Raw genomic sequence first — 16494 nt, forward strand, 5'->3', positions numbered from 1 at the left:
TTTCAGCTCCTACTTGTGCTTTCCACTGGGTGCCTTTAATCCTTGCAAAAACTATACAACTATACTTAGTAGCCTTAAATAGTAACTCACTCTAAATTAGATGTTGCTCACGATTAACCAGATTATAGATAATCCTTCACAAACAAAGCAAACCTCTTTAAAAACTAGAACAATTGTTCCTTTATAGGTGTTAAATGTAACCGTCAGTTAAAACGTCAATGTTATATTTTACTTGTTTTCAGAGTTTTCACTTTTATATATATATATATTGATTTTTTACAGAGAGGAAGGGAGAGGGATAGAGAGTTAGAAACATCAATGAGAGAGAAACATCGATCAGCTGCCTCCTGCACACCCCCTACTGGGGATGTGCCCACAACCAGCAACCAAGGTACATGCCCTTGACCAGAACCTGGGACCTTTCAGTCCGCAGGTTGGTGCTCCATCCACTGAGCCAAACCGGTTTTGGCTAGAGTTTTCACTTTTGTAAAATTGTGCGGGGTGCGAGGGGGGTCGGGGGGAGAGTTGTAGTTTTCAGGAAAAAAATTTATTTTGTCAAATAGAGCTAAGGTTTTTTATTATTTTTTAAAATGTGCTCAGCTTTGAGTGCCAATAAATAAATAATAAAATTTCATGCACAAATGGAAAATTTTAAATGTATACGAAGTAAAGTGTTGAAGCCTCATGTATCTCTTATTCAGCTTCAGCAGTTGTCAGTGTAGTGTTTTATCTGCTTCTCCCCACTTCTCCCATCCTAAATTATTTTGAGCAAATCCCAAATATTATGTTTTTAACCTTCAAATTCTTTAGTATTTATTTACTCTGGGACATAAAGCCTTTTATTTACTTTTATAACTTAAACACAGTTTATTATAATACCTAAAAAGCTAATATCATCAGCCATTCAGCTAGTGTTCAGACTTTATTGATTGTTTCATAAATGACTTTTAAAGTGGTTTGTTTGAATTAGAATCAAAAGAAGTGTATACAGTGTAATTAGTCAATATGTCTCTTGAGTTATTTTTAATCTATAGCTTTCCCTTTCTCTTTTAATGTTGAATAAAGGGTCATTTGTCCATTTTCTGGATTTTGTTGATTTTATCCCTGTGGTGTCATTTAACCTTTCCAAGAATACTTTTTGCTTATGATACCTGATTTCTATAGACTGTAAACACGTTTTTGTTTAAGAAGAAAAATTAATGCTTAACTCAGTTGTTGCAGATTGAAGGATTTTAAATATTTTGTAAACATGAAAGGGAGGAACTAGAGGAAAGTCCATAGGCCTTGAAAGTTAGTTGAATTTTGTTAAGCTCTATGTTTATAGTTCTCTAATTATTTTGATAACATTGTAAATCTGTTGCCATCTTAAAATGTTATAAAACATTGGAATATAAAATTGTAGCAAGAATAGATGTACAGGTTGATTTTTGGTTAAAGTAATATTTTTTATTAACTTTTTTTTTTTAATTTACAAAAAGATACCAGGTAATCAGCACTCCAACAGATTTTTTTATGGTAATGGAATATGTGTCCGGTGGTGAATTATTTGACTACATCTGTAAACATGGACGGGTGAGTAACACTATGCAGTGCAATAAATTCATTCCTAAGTTTAAAAAGAGGGCAATAGTGGGAAATAGCAAACCACAAAGATATTTTTTAAAGTTGGGTTGCTTCTGTAATAATGCTCAACTAAACATAGAGACTATTAGACATATCTTCTTTCTTAAAAAGTACACCTTTTGAAATACTGATTTTAGGAAATAAGTACCATTTAGTTGCCAACATGATGCCTATGCTTTTCTAAATGAAAAATCTCTTCCATACATCATGTTGAAGCGTCAGTTATTTTCTGCCTTAGCATTTTCACATAAGTTCAGTTTAGATTGTTTTACTTGCTGATTCCCCAGAACTTGTGCACATTTAGTAATATTACTTGAAAATGAAATATTACTGCTTAGCAGCAAAGAAAAACCTGTCGATTGACATGTGGAGAGTTAATGCAAGTTTTTGGTTTCTTTGTCTGATTTGTTGAATATTCTAACAGAACCTAATGAGCTTACCTCAGTTATATTTAGGCTGAGTATGAAACTGAAACTCTTGCTGTGTAGATGTCCCAGATATTTCTAGTGCAGCTTCTTTAACATTGATAGGTTGAAGAAATGGAAGCCAGGCGGCTCTTTCAGCAGATCCTGTCTGCGGTGGATTACTGTCATAGGCATATGGTTGTGCACCGAGACCTGAAACCAGAGAATGTGCTGTTGGATGCACACATGAATGCCAAGATAGCTGATTTTGGTATGTGACTCCAGGGTTGTTCAGAAATGTCAGTAACAATTCTTAAAGACCTAGGAACTTTCAATTTCAACATTGTAAAGCCCTGTGCTGTGAAAAGGGATTAGTTGTACAGCCTCCACAGTAGCTTGCTTGGTCTGTTTATTTAAACATGCTTTTAAAAAAATGCAGAAAAAAACAACACAACCTCATAGACACAGACAACAATATGGTGATTACCAGAAGGAAAGAGGAGTGGGGGAAGTAGAAGAGGGTAAAGAGGGGAGAAATGGTGAAAGAAAGACATTTGACTTGGGGTGGTGAACACACAATACAATATACAGATGATTTATAGAATTGTATACCTGAAACCTGTATAATTTTATTAACCAGTGTCACCCCCAATAAATTCAATAATTAAAAATAAATAAATTAAAAAAAAATGCAGCAGATACTTTTTTAAAAATTTATTTTTTATTAAAAACTTTTTTTCTTTATTGATTAAGGTATTACATATGTGTCCTTATCCTCCAATTGCCCCCCACCCCCCACTCATGCCCTCACCCTCCTGGTGTCTGTGTGCAGCAGATACTTTTAGAGATGTTAGAGGGGTAGGATCAAGGTAAAACCATTCAATCTGCATTTCTTCCTAAAAGTGTTTTTATGTGTGTGTGTGGGTGGGAGGGAGGGAGGGGGAGGCCACAAGCTCCTTTGAAAATAGGGACACTTTGATGAATGCACTTACCTGGAGGCACATGGAAGTTTGCATGCAGTTCTGGAGCTTTATAGTCCTGTGAATCAAGGGGGGCGGTGCCAGTGGGCCTCCCTAACATCTACCACTTGACAAAACAAGAGGAGTTTTTGTCAGGAGCAAGGAAAAGCTAAAGTGCAGGATGTTTTGGGAAAAGGATTAGGAAGTAAGAGATTATAGAAAGAGAGATGGAAGGGTGCCAGAGGTCAGCACTGCTTGTTTTAAAAATTTTTCAGTAGCTTGTCTTTAATCTAAAAACCAGGAAACTAGTCTCCCTATTTCCCTTCCTTCTCTAAATCACAAAATTCATTTAGTACTGTAGTTCAACTAGATGTTTGGTTCAATTGATTATTTTTTCTATTTTTAATTGAAAAATTTCCAGATTAAAAACTTTTGGAACATAATCTTTATTCAACTGAGCTTGTCTGATTTCTACCTAGAGATTTCTAAAAAAAGGCTTTTGAAAGCATAGTTTCTATTTTATTCTTTCAACTGTAGAAGTGGGTAAATAATATGATGGTAATTTTATGTTTGGAAAAGTTCATGTAGTTTTAGAATAACCTCATATTTGTGAAGTGAATCAATACTTTTATTTACAAAAGGAATTTCATTCCATTCACACGTGTGATATGTTTTAGCTTTTTTGTCATAGTGTAACAGCACTCTGAAATGGTCTCCTTCTAGTCTAACAAATGCTTTCCACTCCTTTTTATAATAATTTTAAAAATATGATGTATGGACATTAAAGACTTGACATTTTCCTCATGCACCTATCTCTACTTTTAGAAATATCTAGCACCAGGTAAACATTACTCTTACTTTCAGGATTATCTAATATGATGTCAGATGGTGAATTTCTGCGAACTAGTTGTGGATCTCCAAATTATGCAGCACCTGAAGTAATCTCAGGCAGGTAATGATATATCAGCGAAGAGTAAGCTTTTTATAATCTTTTGTTTATTCTGATAACGTTTAATTATAGTACATTCTCTTCACAAGATTAGATTTTTAACACAGTAGAAACAAATTGTCCCTTTAATTTTTTCATTGTTGAAGATAGAACAGTTATACTAAGCAATATTTTAAACATTAATTTTGTTATGAATATATTTAAGGAGTTTTCCATTAAAAAAGACTGAAATAAATGTTGATTTCTTTTTTCATTTTAGAAAAGTGCAAATAGAGTAAGAATTTGCTAAATTTAAGCTAGTGTCATTATTTACTTATCAGACATGATCCTTTAATGATATTTTACATATCCTTTTTAAAAGTATATAGAGTATATTTTATTTTTGGAAGAATGAGGTTTTGGGTGGGCAGTATGTCATTTTATGAATTCAAGTACACAAGTGGAGATTTTGTAGTTACATAATTTTCTCATTGGTACATTTTAAAATGTTTATATTGATTGCAGTTGTAAACTTAAGTCTTCTACAGAGACCATCTGATTGTAAGAGTTAACAGAATTCTATGAGAGAAAAACTAGAAAAGGTATATTACAAAGATAGTAGCTATAGGATTTTGGACAGTACAGCCAACAGTGATAATGATGGATAGCAATTTTTATTGAAACAGATTATATCCTTTTTTTTTTTTTTTTTAATCCTCACCCAAGGATATTTTTCCATTGATTTTTTTAGAGAGAGTGGAATAGAGAGGAAAAAGACAGAGAAGTATCGATGTGAGAGAAACACATTGATTGGTTGCCTCCTGCACCTGCCTTGACCAGGGCCTGGGCCAGGGAGGAGCCAACCAAGGTACGTGCCCTTGACCAGAATCGAACCCGGGACCCTTTGGTCTGCAGGCTGACATTCTATCCACTGAGCCAAACCAGGTAGGGCAGTTTATATTCTTTTTAAAATTGGAATTGTAGAGATTTACTTTGTTACCTCAGACCCAGGTTTGAGTTTGGTAATGTGCTATCAGGGGAATTTTAATACTGTATACAGGTGAGAGAAAAAACCTTCTAGGCATAGTTTTTCTGGAGCAAAGCTAATCTTAGTCCAATAAGCTAGCAAGTGGTTAGAAAGAAAGTCATTGGGTACTCAAGATAATGTGATGCAGGACAAATACTGTCAGAGACATTGCCGCAGAACTAGTTAGGCACTTTACTGTCTCACATATTCTTTAAAATAGGTGTGCCAGGAATGAGATTCTGTTACATACACATTTTCTTTCTTATAATAGATTGATGGTAAAAAGATTTAGCCTATACATTATCTAGTATTGTGGGGGTTTTCCCCCCCAAGTTTATGGTCATCTTCTTTGTTGTTTCTATTAAAAAATCAACCATAGAAAGTTATATATATATATATATATATTTTTTAAATATATTGTATTGATTTTTTACAGAGAGGAAGGGAGAGGGATAGAGAGTTAGAAACATCGATGAGAGAGAAACATCGATCAGCTGCCTCCTGCACACCCTTTACTGGGGATGTGCCCACAACCAAGGTACATGCCCTTGACCAGAATCGAACCTGGGACCCTTCAGTCCGCAGGCCGACACTCTATCCACTGAGCCAAACTGGTTAGGGCAGTTTTATATTTTTTAATGAGTCAATAAGTTCAGTGAAATGAGTTTGTGCCAAAAAAAAATATATACTATTTTCTTTTGGGAAACTTGAATAGTAATTGGTTAGACTAATTAATTATTTTCCATGGGTGGTGAGTGTTGAAGAGTGGCCATGGACTTCAGTAAAGACCTTGAAAGCAATATTTACGGAGTCCATACTATGTATAGGGCTATAGAGGCAGGGTACCTATAGGTGAGAAAGCGACACTTGTACTTCAGGTTTGTGCTGTCATCTCTTTTCTTAGATTGTATGCAGGTCCTGAGGTTGACATCTGGAGCTGTGGTGTTATTCTGTATGCTCTTCTCTGTGGCACCCTCCCATTTGATGATGAACATGTGCCTACGTTATTTAAGAAGATCCGAGGGGGTGTTTTTTATATCCCAGAATACCTCAATCGCTCTGTCGCCACTCTCCTGATGCATATGCTGCAGGTTGATCCCCTGAAACGAGCAACTATCAAAGACATAAGGTGAATCTACTTTTGTTATTGCTATGTAATATTCTAGTATCATAGAACATTAGTACCACTAATTGAATGCCTTCTTTATCCTGAGCTCTATAACACTTTATATAAATTTTACTTCCCTTAATACACAAATCTGATCATGGCACTCATCTTTTAAATATTTCAGATTGTTTCCCAAACTTTTTAGCTTAGGTAGCATACTAGGCCCTTCATAGTAAGGCTCTCCTCACTTCTTCTAAAGTCTCATTTCCTGCACTCACTACTACATTCCTTGTACCAGTGCTTTAGCCACATTGAATGTCCCCTTGTCCCACAAATATATTTTATGCTTTCATGTCTTTGTTTATATGACCCCTTCTGCCTCTGATGCCTTTTCTGCCTTTTTTGACCTGATAGATTTTTGTTCATCCTTTAAAATGTTGTTCACGTATGACCTCCCTTGAAACCACTGCTGATTTCTCCAGGCAATGTCAGTGCTTCCACTTCTGTGCTTTCTTCATTTTCTTTATGCTTTTATTCTTTCTTTCTCATTTTGTATGGAGCTTTTTTTCAGTGTATCTTTCTCTCTCTTAAATTGTAACTAAATGAAGGTAGAGAGAGTGTCTTCCTCATCTTTGTATATGCTAGAATGCCTGGGATATAATATCCTACCTAATAATAGACAAATATGCAATTTGACCATACCTTCGCTATGCCCACGATTGGCCAGGAGGAGCGGGGGGGCGGGACTCGGGGTGGCCGATCGGGCCGGCAGAACGCTGAGCTTGCGTCGCCAGCAGCAGCGCGAGCTCAGTGTCTGCGCCATGGCTATGCTGCGGCACAGAAGGGGCCTCTGGGGCAGCGAGCTCACATCCCGCCAGGGACCATCAAAAGTGGGGGAGCTGGGTGCCTGTCTGCTCCGGCACCAGGCCTTTCAGAAGCCTCCCCCATGCCGGAGGCTTCTGAAAGGCCTGGTGCACCAGCGGACAGGCACCCAGCTCCCCCATGAGCGAAAGCGAAAGCGTGTAGGGGACCCTACACGTGCATGATTTAATCATGCACTGGGCCTCTAGTCTCTATATATAAAAGCCAAGTGACCAGAACGCTGGAATGACCAGAACGACCGAAGTAACCAGTCACTATGATGCACACTGTGGCCAGCCAACCGGCCCAATTGGAGGGCGGTCCCTGCCCCCAGCCATGGCCCCTCCTCCCCACCAGCCTGCCCCGATGGGCCCCCATGGGGGGTGGCAGTGCCAGACCCCACCTGTGCACAAATTCGTGCACCGGGTCTCTAGTATGCTAAGAAAGTATTTAAATACATTTCTAATAGAAAAACAGGGTGAGACATGTATTTTACATGTGGTTGATGAAATAAAGAATAAAAGTTTTGCTAAGATTTTGAATTTAAAAAATAGCTGCTAGTGGCTTGCTATGAAGGATTTCTTGTGTGAGAAACTTTGGAAAGTGCGGTTGCTGGTGTTACTGCGAATGGGACCTTTACTGGTATATAGTGCACACCAGCCAGGATGACTCATTGCCTCCACTTTTACCTATCATGTCACGTGTCTTAGAAGTGTTTTGTTCTCACCTAACATTTTTTCAGGTATTTTCTTAAGAATACGTTCTTTAGACATCTTTCCAGAATCCTTCTCCTCTTCATGAGCCGGAATGACTGTTTAGAGATCCATGACTCTTGGAACATTTAAATGATGGCTGAAGTGGTTGTTTCCCTGACTAAAAGCAAGGATTGATTCTTTTGTTTTCCTGTACTGTTTTCTTTCCCAGCCTTTCCTCAGTGTTCCAGGCCTCATGCATAAACATGTAAAACTGTAAATTAGACAAGATTTAGTTATGGAAATGAACTTAACGGGGAAAAAACCTTTTGGGTTCACAATACTTTAGAATATATAGTTCATTTAATTGGTTTTTCCTTAGAAAGAAAATTAGAGATACAGATATATATATATAGATATATATATATATATATCTATATATATATATATATATGTATGTATGTATATCTGTTTGTATCAGCACATTTAGAAGAATAAAGTATTGATTCTGTTATTTTAAAACAGAGGCTTTAGGAGAAAAATGTGAGTAAAAATCTACTTGTATATAGGTGGTATAAAATAGTGGCATTCATTTCTGTACTTAAAATAATATAGCAACTTCAATTAGTAGTTTTCATCATTTTCTTATTTACCCAAATTCAGTTTTTTTAATATTTAGGAATTCTTTTTTTTTTTTTTAAGAGAGTGAGGAAGGGAGAGAGGAGGAGAGAGAGAGAGAGAGAGAGAGACAATTGATATGTTGTTCCACTTATGCATTTATTGGTTGATTTTTTTAAAGTACAAACAAGCTCATTGAAAACTTGCCTTTATTAAAAACTAGAGGCCCATTGCATGAAATTTGTGCACGGAAGGGGGGTGTCCCTCAGCCCGGCCTGCACCCTCTCTAATACGGGACCCCTTGGGGGATGTCCGACTGCCGGTTTCTGGCCTAAACTGGCAGTCGGACATCCCTCTCGCAATCTGGGACTGCTGGCTCCTAACCGCTCACCTGCCTGCCAGCCTGATCTCCCTAACTGCCCTCCTCTACCGGCCTGATCCCCCTAACTGCTCTCACCCACCGGCCTGACCCCCCTAACTGCTCTCCCCTGTCAGCCTGATCCCCCTAACTGCTCTCCCCTGCCAGCCTGATCACCCTAACTGTCCTTCCCCACTGGCCTGATCCCCCTAACTGCTCTCCCCTGCCAGCCTGATCACCCCTAACTGCCTTTGCCTTGGCCCTGCCACCATGGCTTTGTCTGGAAGGACATCTGGTTTAATTAGCATATTACCCTTTTGAGCCAGCTGGCCTGTCGCGAAGGGGGTCCTGGATCAGGGTGGGGATCCCCTTGAGAGGGTGGGGCTGGCCTGGGCAAGGGGCCTGGGCAGTTTGCAGGCCGGCCACGCCCCCATCGGGGTGAGGGTCTCCGCTGGGGGGTGTGGATGGCCTGGGTGAGGGGCTGATGGCCATTTGCAGGCTGGCCATGTCCCCATTGGGGTGAGGGTCCCCACTTGATGGCATGGCCAGTCTGGGCAAGGGGCTGAGGGCTGTTTGCAGGCTGGCCACGCCCCCATGGAGTGAGGGTCCCCACTGGGGGGGCGTGGCCGGCCTGGGTGAGGGGCTGAGGGCCTTTTGAGGGTGGTTTACAGGCCGGCCAAGCCCCCGGCTTTGTCCTGAAGGACGTCCAGAAGGTCTCCCAGTCTAATTAGCATATTACTCTTTTATTATTGATTTTAGAAAGAGGAAGGGGGAAAAGAGGGAGAGAGGGAGGGAGAGAGAGAGAGAGAGGGGAGGGGAAGGGAAGGGAGGGGAGGGGAGAGATACCACTGTGAGAAAGAAACATCTATCTGTTGCACCCCCACATGCATGCACCCTGACCAGGGATCGAACCCACAACCTGGGTATGTACCCACCCAACCAGAAATCAAACCTGCCACCTTTTGGTGTACAGATGATACTCTAACCAATTGAGCCACACCGGCCAAGGCCATTGTTTGATTCTTGTATGTATGTGCCCTGACTGGGGATGGAACCCACAACCTTGATATATCGGGAGGACACTCCAACTAACTGAGCTACCTAGCCAGGGCCTGTTTGGAAATTCTTGATTCAATAAAATACAGTTCAAAAGGCAAAGAGTTACTAATTGTTGAATAGTTATTACATACCAGATATTTTGCTTAATGCTTGACATGTTTTATTACATTGACCTTTAATAGGTAGCTATTATTAATCTTATTTTACAGACCATAAAACTGATACCCAATTTAGATATGTAATATAATTTATCTTCTATTATTTCTTTAAAATAAAAAGCTATCAGTAATTTTTATTACTAAGCACTTATTAGATGCTTATTATTATCATGATATAGCAAATAAACACAATGAATTCATTTTTGTCTTCATACTTCATGTGTCTATTCATCATTTATTTATTCTGCATTTATTTAGCATTTACTCTGTATTGGGTACTGCAGCATAGTTAAATAAGACCAGGTCCCTTTTTTAAGGAGCTCCCAGTTTTGCGGGAAGAGTAAGAAGAAATCAACAACTATAGAAAAGTATGAGTGTTACAATAGAAAGATCTAGACACTGTAGAGGTTACATCTTTGTATCCTCAGGGCCTGGCACACCACTATTTCTTATCACCACAACCATCATTTTTTTTAACTTTTCAATTCAATTTCTATATCACAAGCAGAGCAATATGTACAGAATACAAATTATATCCTGTCACCCATCTCTGCAAAAGCTTGCAGTGATTTTCATTAACCATAGGTTCAAATCCCCAAACCTTTTATATGTCCTGCAGCTGGCATAACTTTCTGATATCTTTTACCACTCCAACCCTTAACTCATGCTTTCATGATGGTGGTGTTAGTTTAGTTTCTTGGACATGGCAAAACTCTTCTTGTCTCAGAGTCTTTGCATGTTGTTTCTTTTGCTGGGAGTACCTATTCCTCAGCTCTTTGCTTAGGTGACTTCTAATCATTCTGATGTTAATATTTACTGCTGTGTAACTGACAATTACCTGAAAGAGTAGTTGGGGTGCTTCACTGGACTGGAAAAAGTTAAGCTAAATCAGAAAGCAGGTCTAATTAAGCAAGTTTATCTATATATGTTAAAGGCTAAGTTGACTCACGCATGCATGATACATGTAAAGCTCTCGCTGGCGCCAATTGCATGCATGTGTTTTGATCTGTCATGGTCTTTCGTGAATTTGGTTGACACTTCTATTATAGAGAAAGGGCGAACAGCGATATTAAACTATTTCTTCTAATTAATTTCCTTTCAATGTGCACAAATCTGTGCACCTGGACACTAGTAAATACATAGTTACAAATAAATGAACATGAAAATCCTGTGATAGAGATTCCGAGGGAAAAACCATAAGGTAAAATGAGGAAATATAATTCAAAACGGGAGGTGATGGCGGGAAGCTGAGTGTTGGTTTGTCGGCGCCAGGTCTGTCGTGCCGTTTATTTTAAATGGCCAGTGCGCATCATGGCTGCTCCTGCGATGAGTGTCTGCCCCCTGGTGGTCATTGCTCGTCATAGCTACTGGTTGGAGGGAAGGACGGACACTTAGTCTTTTATATATATAGATTATTGTATTTGTTTAATCTTATCCAGCTAGAATATAATCTCTATGAGGTGAAGGAAGGTATCTTTTTGCCATAAAATGTCCTTAGTAAATATTCATAAATGAATTAATCAGTCAATAGAAGATATCCACACAAATATATATTGATTTGAGTTTAAGCTTTGGGAGTGCTCCATTCCCTCATGTAGTAATGCTTGCACAATCTTGAAGGAATAGTACATGCTAGATGAAAGGGAATGGGATATCCTAGGGTAGCAATAGTGACCTCATGTGCAAAGACACGGAGTGTGAGAAAATAAGATTTAGGAGACTGGTTCTTGAACTTTTGGGTTTAGTACCTCTTTACACTCTTCTTTTTATTTTTTAAAACTCACATATATTTTTATTGATTTCAGGAAGGAAGGGAGAGGGAGAGAGAGATAGAAACATCAATAATGAGAGCAAATCATTGATTGACTGCTTCCTGCACACCCCCGACTGGGGATTAAGCCCACAAACTAGGCGTGTGCCCTGACTAGGAATCGAACTGTGACCTCCTGGTTCATAGGTCAACACTCAATCACTGAGCCACGCCTGCCAGGCACCCCTTTACATTCTTAAAGTTGAGGTCACCAAAGAGTTGGTGTTTTTTTTTTTTTAAATGCAGGTATCTGTCAATATTTAACATATTAGAAATGAAAAATGAGAAATTTAAAAATTATTTAATTCACCTAAATAATAATGTACCTATACATGTTAACCTAATAACATCTTTTATGAAAAATAACCATATCTACTCCTCCTCTCAAATGGTGACAGGAGTGGCATTATTTTACATTTTTCAAATACCCTCAATGTTTGGCTTAATCAAAGATAGCAGCTAGGTTCTCATATCTACTTCTTCATTCACTCTGTTGCAGTATGTTGTATTAGTTGAAGTCTGCTGATTAAGTCTGACCTCACTCATACAAGGGGTTGGAAAAGAGGAACATTTTAATAGCTTTCTGATAATTGTAGGTATTTTTCTTTTTCTTTTTTAATTTAATAAATCTTTTGTGTTCAAATTATTACAATTGTTCCTCTTTTTTCCCCCCATAGCTCCCCTCCACCCAGTTTCCACCCCTCCCTCTGCCCTTACCTCTCCCCCACTGTCCTCATCCATAGGTGTACACTTTTTGTCAAGTCTCTTCCCGCACCACCCACACCCCTTTTCCCCCGAGAATTGTCAGTCCACTCTCTTTCTATGCCCCTGATCCTATTATATTCACCAGTTTATTCTGTTCATCAGATTTTTTATTCATTTGATTTTTAGATTCACTTGTTGTTAGACATGTATTTGTTGTTCATAATTTTTATCTTTACCTTTCTCTTCTTCTTCCTCTTCTTAAAGAATACCTTTCAGCATTTCATATAATACTGGTTTGGTGGTGATGAACTCCTTTGGCTTTTTCTTATCTGTGAAGCTCTTTATCTGACCTTCAATTCTGAATGATAGCTTTGCTGGGTAGAGTAATCTTGGTTGTAGGTTCTTGCTATTGATCACTTTGAATATTTCTTGCCGCTCCCATCTGGCCTGCATAGTTCCTATTGAGAAATCAGCTGACAATCGTATGGGTGCTCCCTTGTAGGTAATTAACTGTTTTTCTCTTGCTGCTTTTAATATTCTCTCTTTGTCTTTTGCTCTTGGCATTTTAATTATGATGTGTCTTGGTGTGGTCCTCTTTGGATTCCTTTTGTTTGGGGTTCTCTGCGCTTCCTGGACTTGTAAGTCTATTTTTTTCACAAGGTGGGGGAAGTTTTCGGTCATTATTTCTTCAAATAGGTTTTCAGTATCTTGCTCTCTCTCTTCTTCTGGCACCCCCATAATTCGGATGTTGGTACGCTTGAGGTTGTCCCAGAGGCTCCTTACACTAGCTTCAAATTTTTGGATTCTTTTTTCTTTTTGCTTTTCTGACTGAGTGTTTTTTGCTTCTTTGTATTTCAAAACTTTGACTTGATTCTTGCAGTCCTCTAGTCTGCTGTTAGGTCTCTGTATAATATTTTTTATTTCAGTCAGTGTATGTTTAATTTCTAGTTGGTCCTTTTTCATATCCTCGAGGGTCTCGCTAAATTTATCGGCCTTTTCTAGGAAATTCTTGAAAAACCTTATAACCGTGGTTTGAACTCTATATCCAGTTGTTAGTTTTCCTCCATTTCTTTCATTTGTGATCTGTTTCTTTGTCTCCGCATTTTCGCTGCTTCCCTGAGTTGGTAGAGTAGCTCTGTGTGCTAGGTGTCCTCTAGGGCCCAGTGACTCAGCCTCCCCAGTTACCTGAGGTGGACACTTTTGGTGCACCCCTTTGTGGACTGTGTGCTCAGCCTTGTTGGAGTTAAGTCTTGATTGTTGTTGGTATCACTGGGAGGAATTGACCTCCAGGCCAATTGGCTGTGAGGATCAGCTGTGTCTACACTGGAAGAACTTCTGTGCTGGAGACACTCTTATGGGACAAGACTTGCAAAATTGCAAAAGCCTCTGTGCTCAGCTTGGATGGGGCGGAGTTTCAGGGCGGAGCAGACAGCCTTGGTTTCCCGTCAGCCCTGCCCTATGAGGCCCCTGGGTCTCAGTGTCCCTCAGTAATCTCTGCAAGCACCTCTGGGAGAAAGCCACCCTCGAGTTTTGCCCACTGCCAGACAGTCCAGTTTCTTCCCAAATGAGTCGGGGTTCCCAGAAACTTGCCTGGAACTGGAGTTCAGCGCAGTCGGGAGTTTCCTTCTCCTTCCTGCTTTAGAAAGTCAGCCGCGCACTCAGCCTCCCGTGCATTCAGCAGTCAGTCCTCTCTGTGCGCGCGTGCCTCTGGACCTCTGCCGTCCGCAGTTTCCGATTCTCAGTGTGCTTTCTCTTTCTCTGACAGTCCAGATTCCCCCCAAATGAGTCTGGTTTCCCAGTGTCTCGCCCAGGACTGGAGTTCAGTGCAGTCAGGAGCTTCCTTCTCCCTCCCGCTTTAGAAAGCCAGCCACCCATGCACACAGCCACCCGTCCTCTCCACATGCGAGTCTCTGTACCTCTGCCTCCTGCAGCTCCTCTGAGTCTCAATGTGCTTTCCTCTTTTCTTCTAGTTATAGAATTTCCACTCGGCCAGCTTTCCTGTGGTTCTGGATGGTGTCCATTTTGTCTTTTAGTTGTAGTTTTGATATTGTTGTGCGAGGCAGCAGTTTAGGTGTTTACCTATGCCGCCATCTTGGTTTCTCTCTGCAAGTATTATTTGGTATTTTTCTTTGATATAAATCCAAAGCTTAACATGTTGGTTGCATTATCAAATTAGAAAACATATCAATTAACTGTTGTACTTTATTATATTGAAATCCACTGTTTTATTTTGTATAATTAATGCATTTGTGTGTGTCCATGTGTAATCTATAATAATAAAAGTGTAATATGCAAATTGACCAAATGGCCGAACAGCGGAATGACCATCTGGATGCCCTTCCGGATGCCCTTCCGGATGCCCTTCCAGACACCCTTCCAGACGACCTTCTGGACGAAGCCGGGGCTGTGAGGGCTGAGGCAGCTGCCAAGGCTGCGAGGGCTGAAGCAGCTGGGGCTGTGAAGGTCTACTTTTGCATGAATTTCGTGCATCGAGCCTTTAGTTCTGTAATATTGGGCATTGGTCATTTGGAAAATATTGGGTTATTGAGTTAAAGGGATTTTCCAAATGGTGACATTTCATTATATAATTCTATCTAATAAAGGGAATATGCAAATTGACCATCAACAGCATCACAAAGATGGCAGCCCATAGCCACAAGATGGTGGTGCCCAGTCCCCTAAGCCCCGCTGGAGTCCCCCAGTCCTTTCAGCCCCTCCGGGGGGGGGGGGGGACGCGGCAGGCGCACAGTGCGGCTGGACCCGCCCTCAGCCCCCCAGCCACCCAGGGCCAGCTGAGGCGCAGGCAAGCCTTGGATGGTGGCTGCCCAGCCGAGGCCCGAGGCACAGGCAAGCCTCGGATGTCGTCTGCCCAGCTGCCCAGGGCCGGCCCGAGGTGCAGGCAAGCCTTGGATGGCAGCTGCCCAGCCGTCCAGGGCCGCCCGAGGCTCAGATTACTAGGGCCAGCCAAGGCTTGCAGTGCTGGCAGTGGCAGCAGCAGAGGTGTGATGGGGGCATCGCCTTCCCCTGATCGCTGGGTCGCCTCCCGCCCTTGAAGGCTCCCGGAATGTGAGAGAGGCAGGTCAGGCTGAGGGACCGCCCCCCCCACCCCCCGTGCATGAATTTTTATGCACCGGGCCTCTAGTATTATGTAAAACTAGAGGCCCAGGGCACAAAATTGGTGCACCGGGGGGGGGGGGTCCCTCAGCTGGGTCTGCTCCCTTTCGCAGTCAAGGACCACTCAGCGGACATCCTTCTCGCAGTCCGGGACCCCTCGCTCCTTACTGCCCACCTGCTTGCTGCTCCTTACTGCTTGGCTCGCTGCTTCTTAGTGCTGCCGCGGAGGTGAGAGAGGCTCCACTACTGCTGCTGCACTTGCCAGCCGTGAGCCCAGCTTCTGGCTGAGTGGCACTCCTCCTGTGGGAGCACACTGAACACCAGGGGGCAGCTCCTGTATTGAGCGTCTGCCCCCTGGTTGTCAGTGTGAATCATAGCGACCAGTCATTCTGGTCGTTCAGCCCTAATGGTTGCTTAGGCTTTTATTATGTAAATTAGAGGCCTGGTGCATGAAATTCGTACATGGGAGGGGGGTGTCCCTCAGCCCGGCCTGCACCTTCTCTAATACGGGACCCCTTGGGGGATGTCCGACTGCCAGTTTCGGTCCTAAACCGGCAGTTGGACATCCCTCTTGTAATCTGGGACCAGTGGCTCCTAACCGCTCACCTGCCTGCCAGCCTGATCCCCCTAACTGCACTCCCCCGCTGGCCTGATCCCCCTAACTGCTCTCCCCTGCTGGCCTGATACTCCTAACTGCTCTCCCCCACTGGCCTGATGCTTCTAACTGCCGGCCTGATCCCCCTAACTGCTCTCCCCCACCAGCCTGATCCCCCTAACTGCCCTCCCCTACTGGCCTGATCCCCCTAACTGCTCTCCCCCACTGGCCTGATCCCCCTAACTGCTCTCCCCTGCCAGCCTGATCACCCCTAACTGCCTCTGCCTTGGCCCCGCCACCATGGCTTTGTCTGGAAGGATGTCCAGTTTAATTAGCATATTACCCTTTTGAGCCAGCTGGTCTGCCCTGAAGGGGTCCCCTTAGGGGGCGGTGCCAGCCTGGGAGAGGAGCTGGGGCGGTTTGCAGGCCGGCCATACCCCCATTGGGGTTGGGCGGGTCTCTGTTAGGGGTGGGG

General features: G+C 41.8%; 1 protein-coding gene across 1 annotated transcript in view; it reads left to right on the forward strand.

The window, feature by feature from the left end:
• Positions 1 to 16494, forward strand: part of PRKAA2 (protein kinase AMP-activated catalytic subunit alpha 2) — a 65877-nt gene that overhangs the window by 32933 nt on the left and 16450 nt on the right. The window contains exons 3-6 of the mRNA XM_054721279.1: positions 1479 to 1572; positions 2154 to 2298; positions 3851 to 3938; positions 5846 to 6070. Of these exons, the coding sequence (XP_054577254.1) occupies positions 1479 to 1572; positions 2154 to 2298; positions 3851 to 3938; positions 5846 to 6070 (552 nt within the window). The remainder of the gene's footprint in view (positions 1 to 1478; positions 1573 to 2153; positions 2299 to 3850; positions 3939 to 5845; positions 6071 to 16494) is intronic.

Source organism: Eptesicus fuscus, chromosome 9 (genome assembly GCF_027574615.1).
Source record: "Eptesicus fuscus isolate TK198812 chromosome 9, DD_ASM_mEF_20220401, whole genome shotgun sequence".
Taxonomy (NCBI): domain Eukaryota; kingdom Metazoa; phylum Chordata; class Mammalia; order Chiroptera; family Vespertilionidae; genus Eptesicus; species Eptesicus fuscus.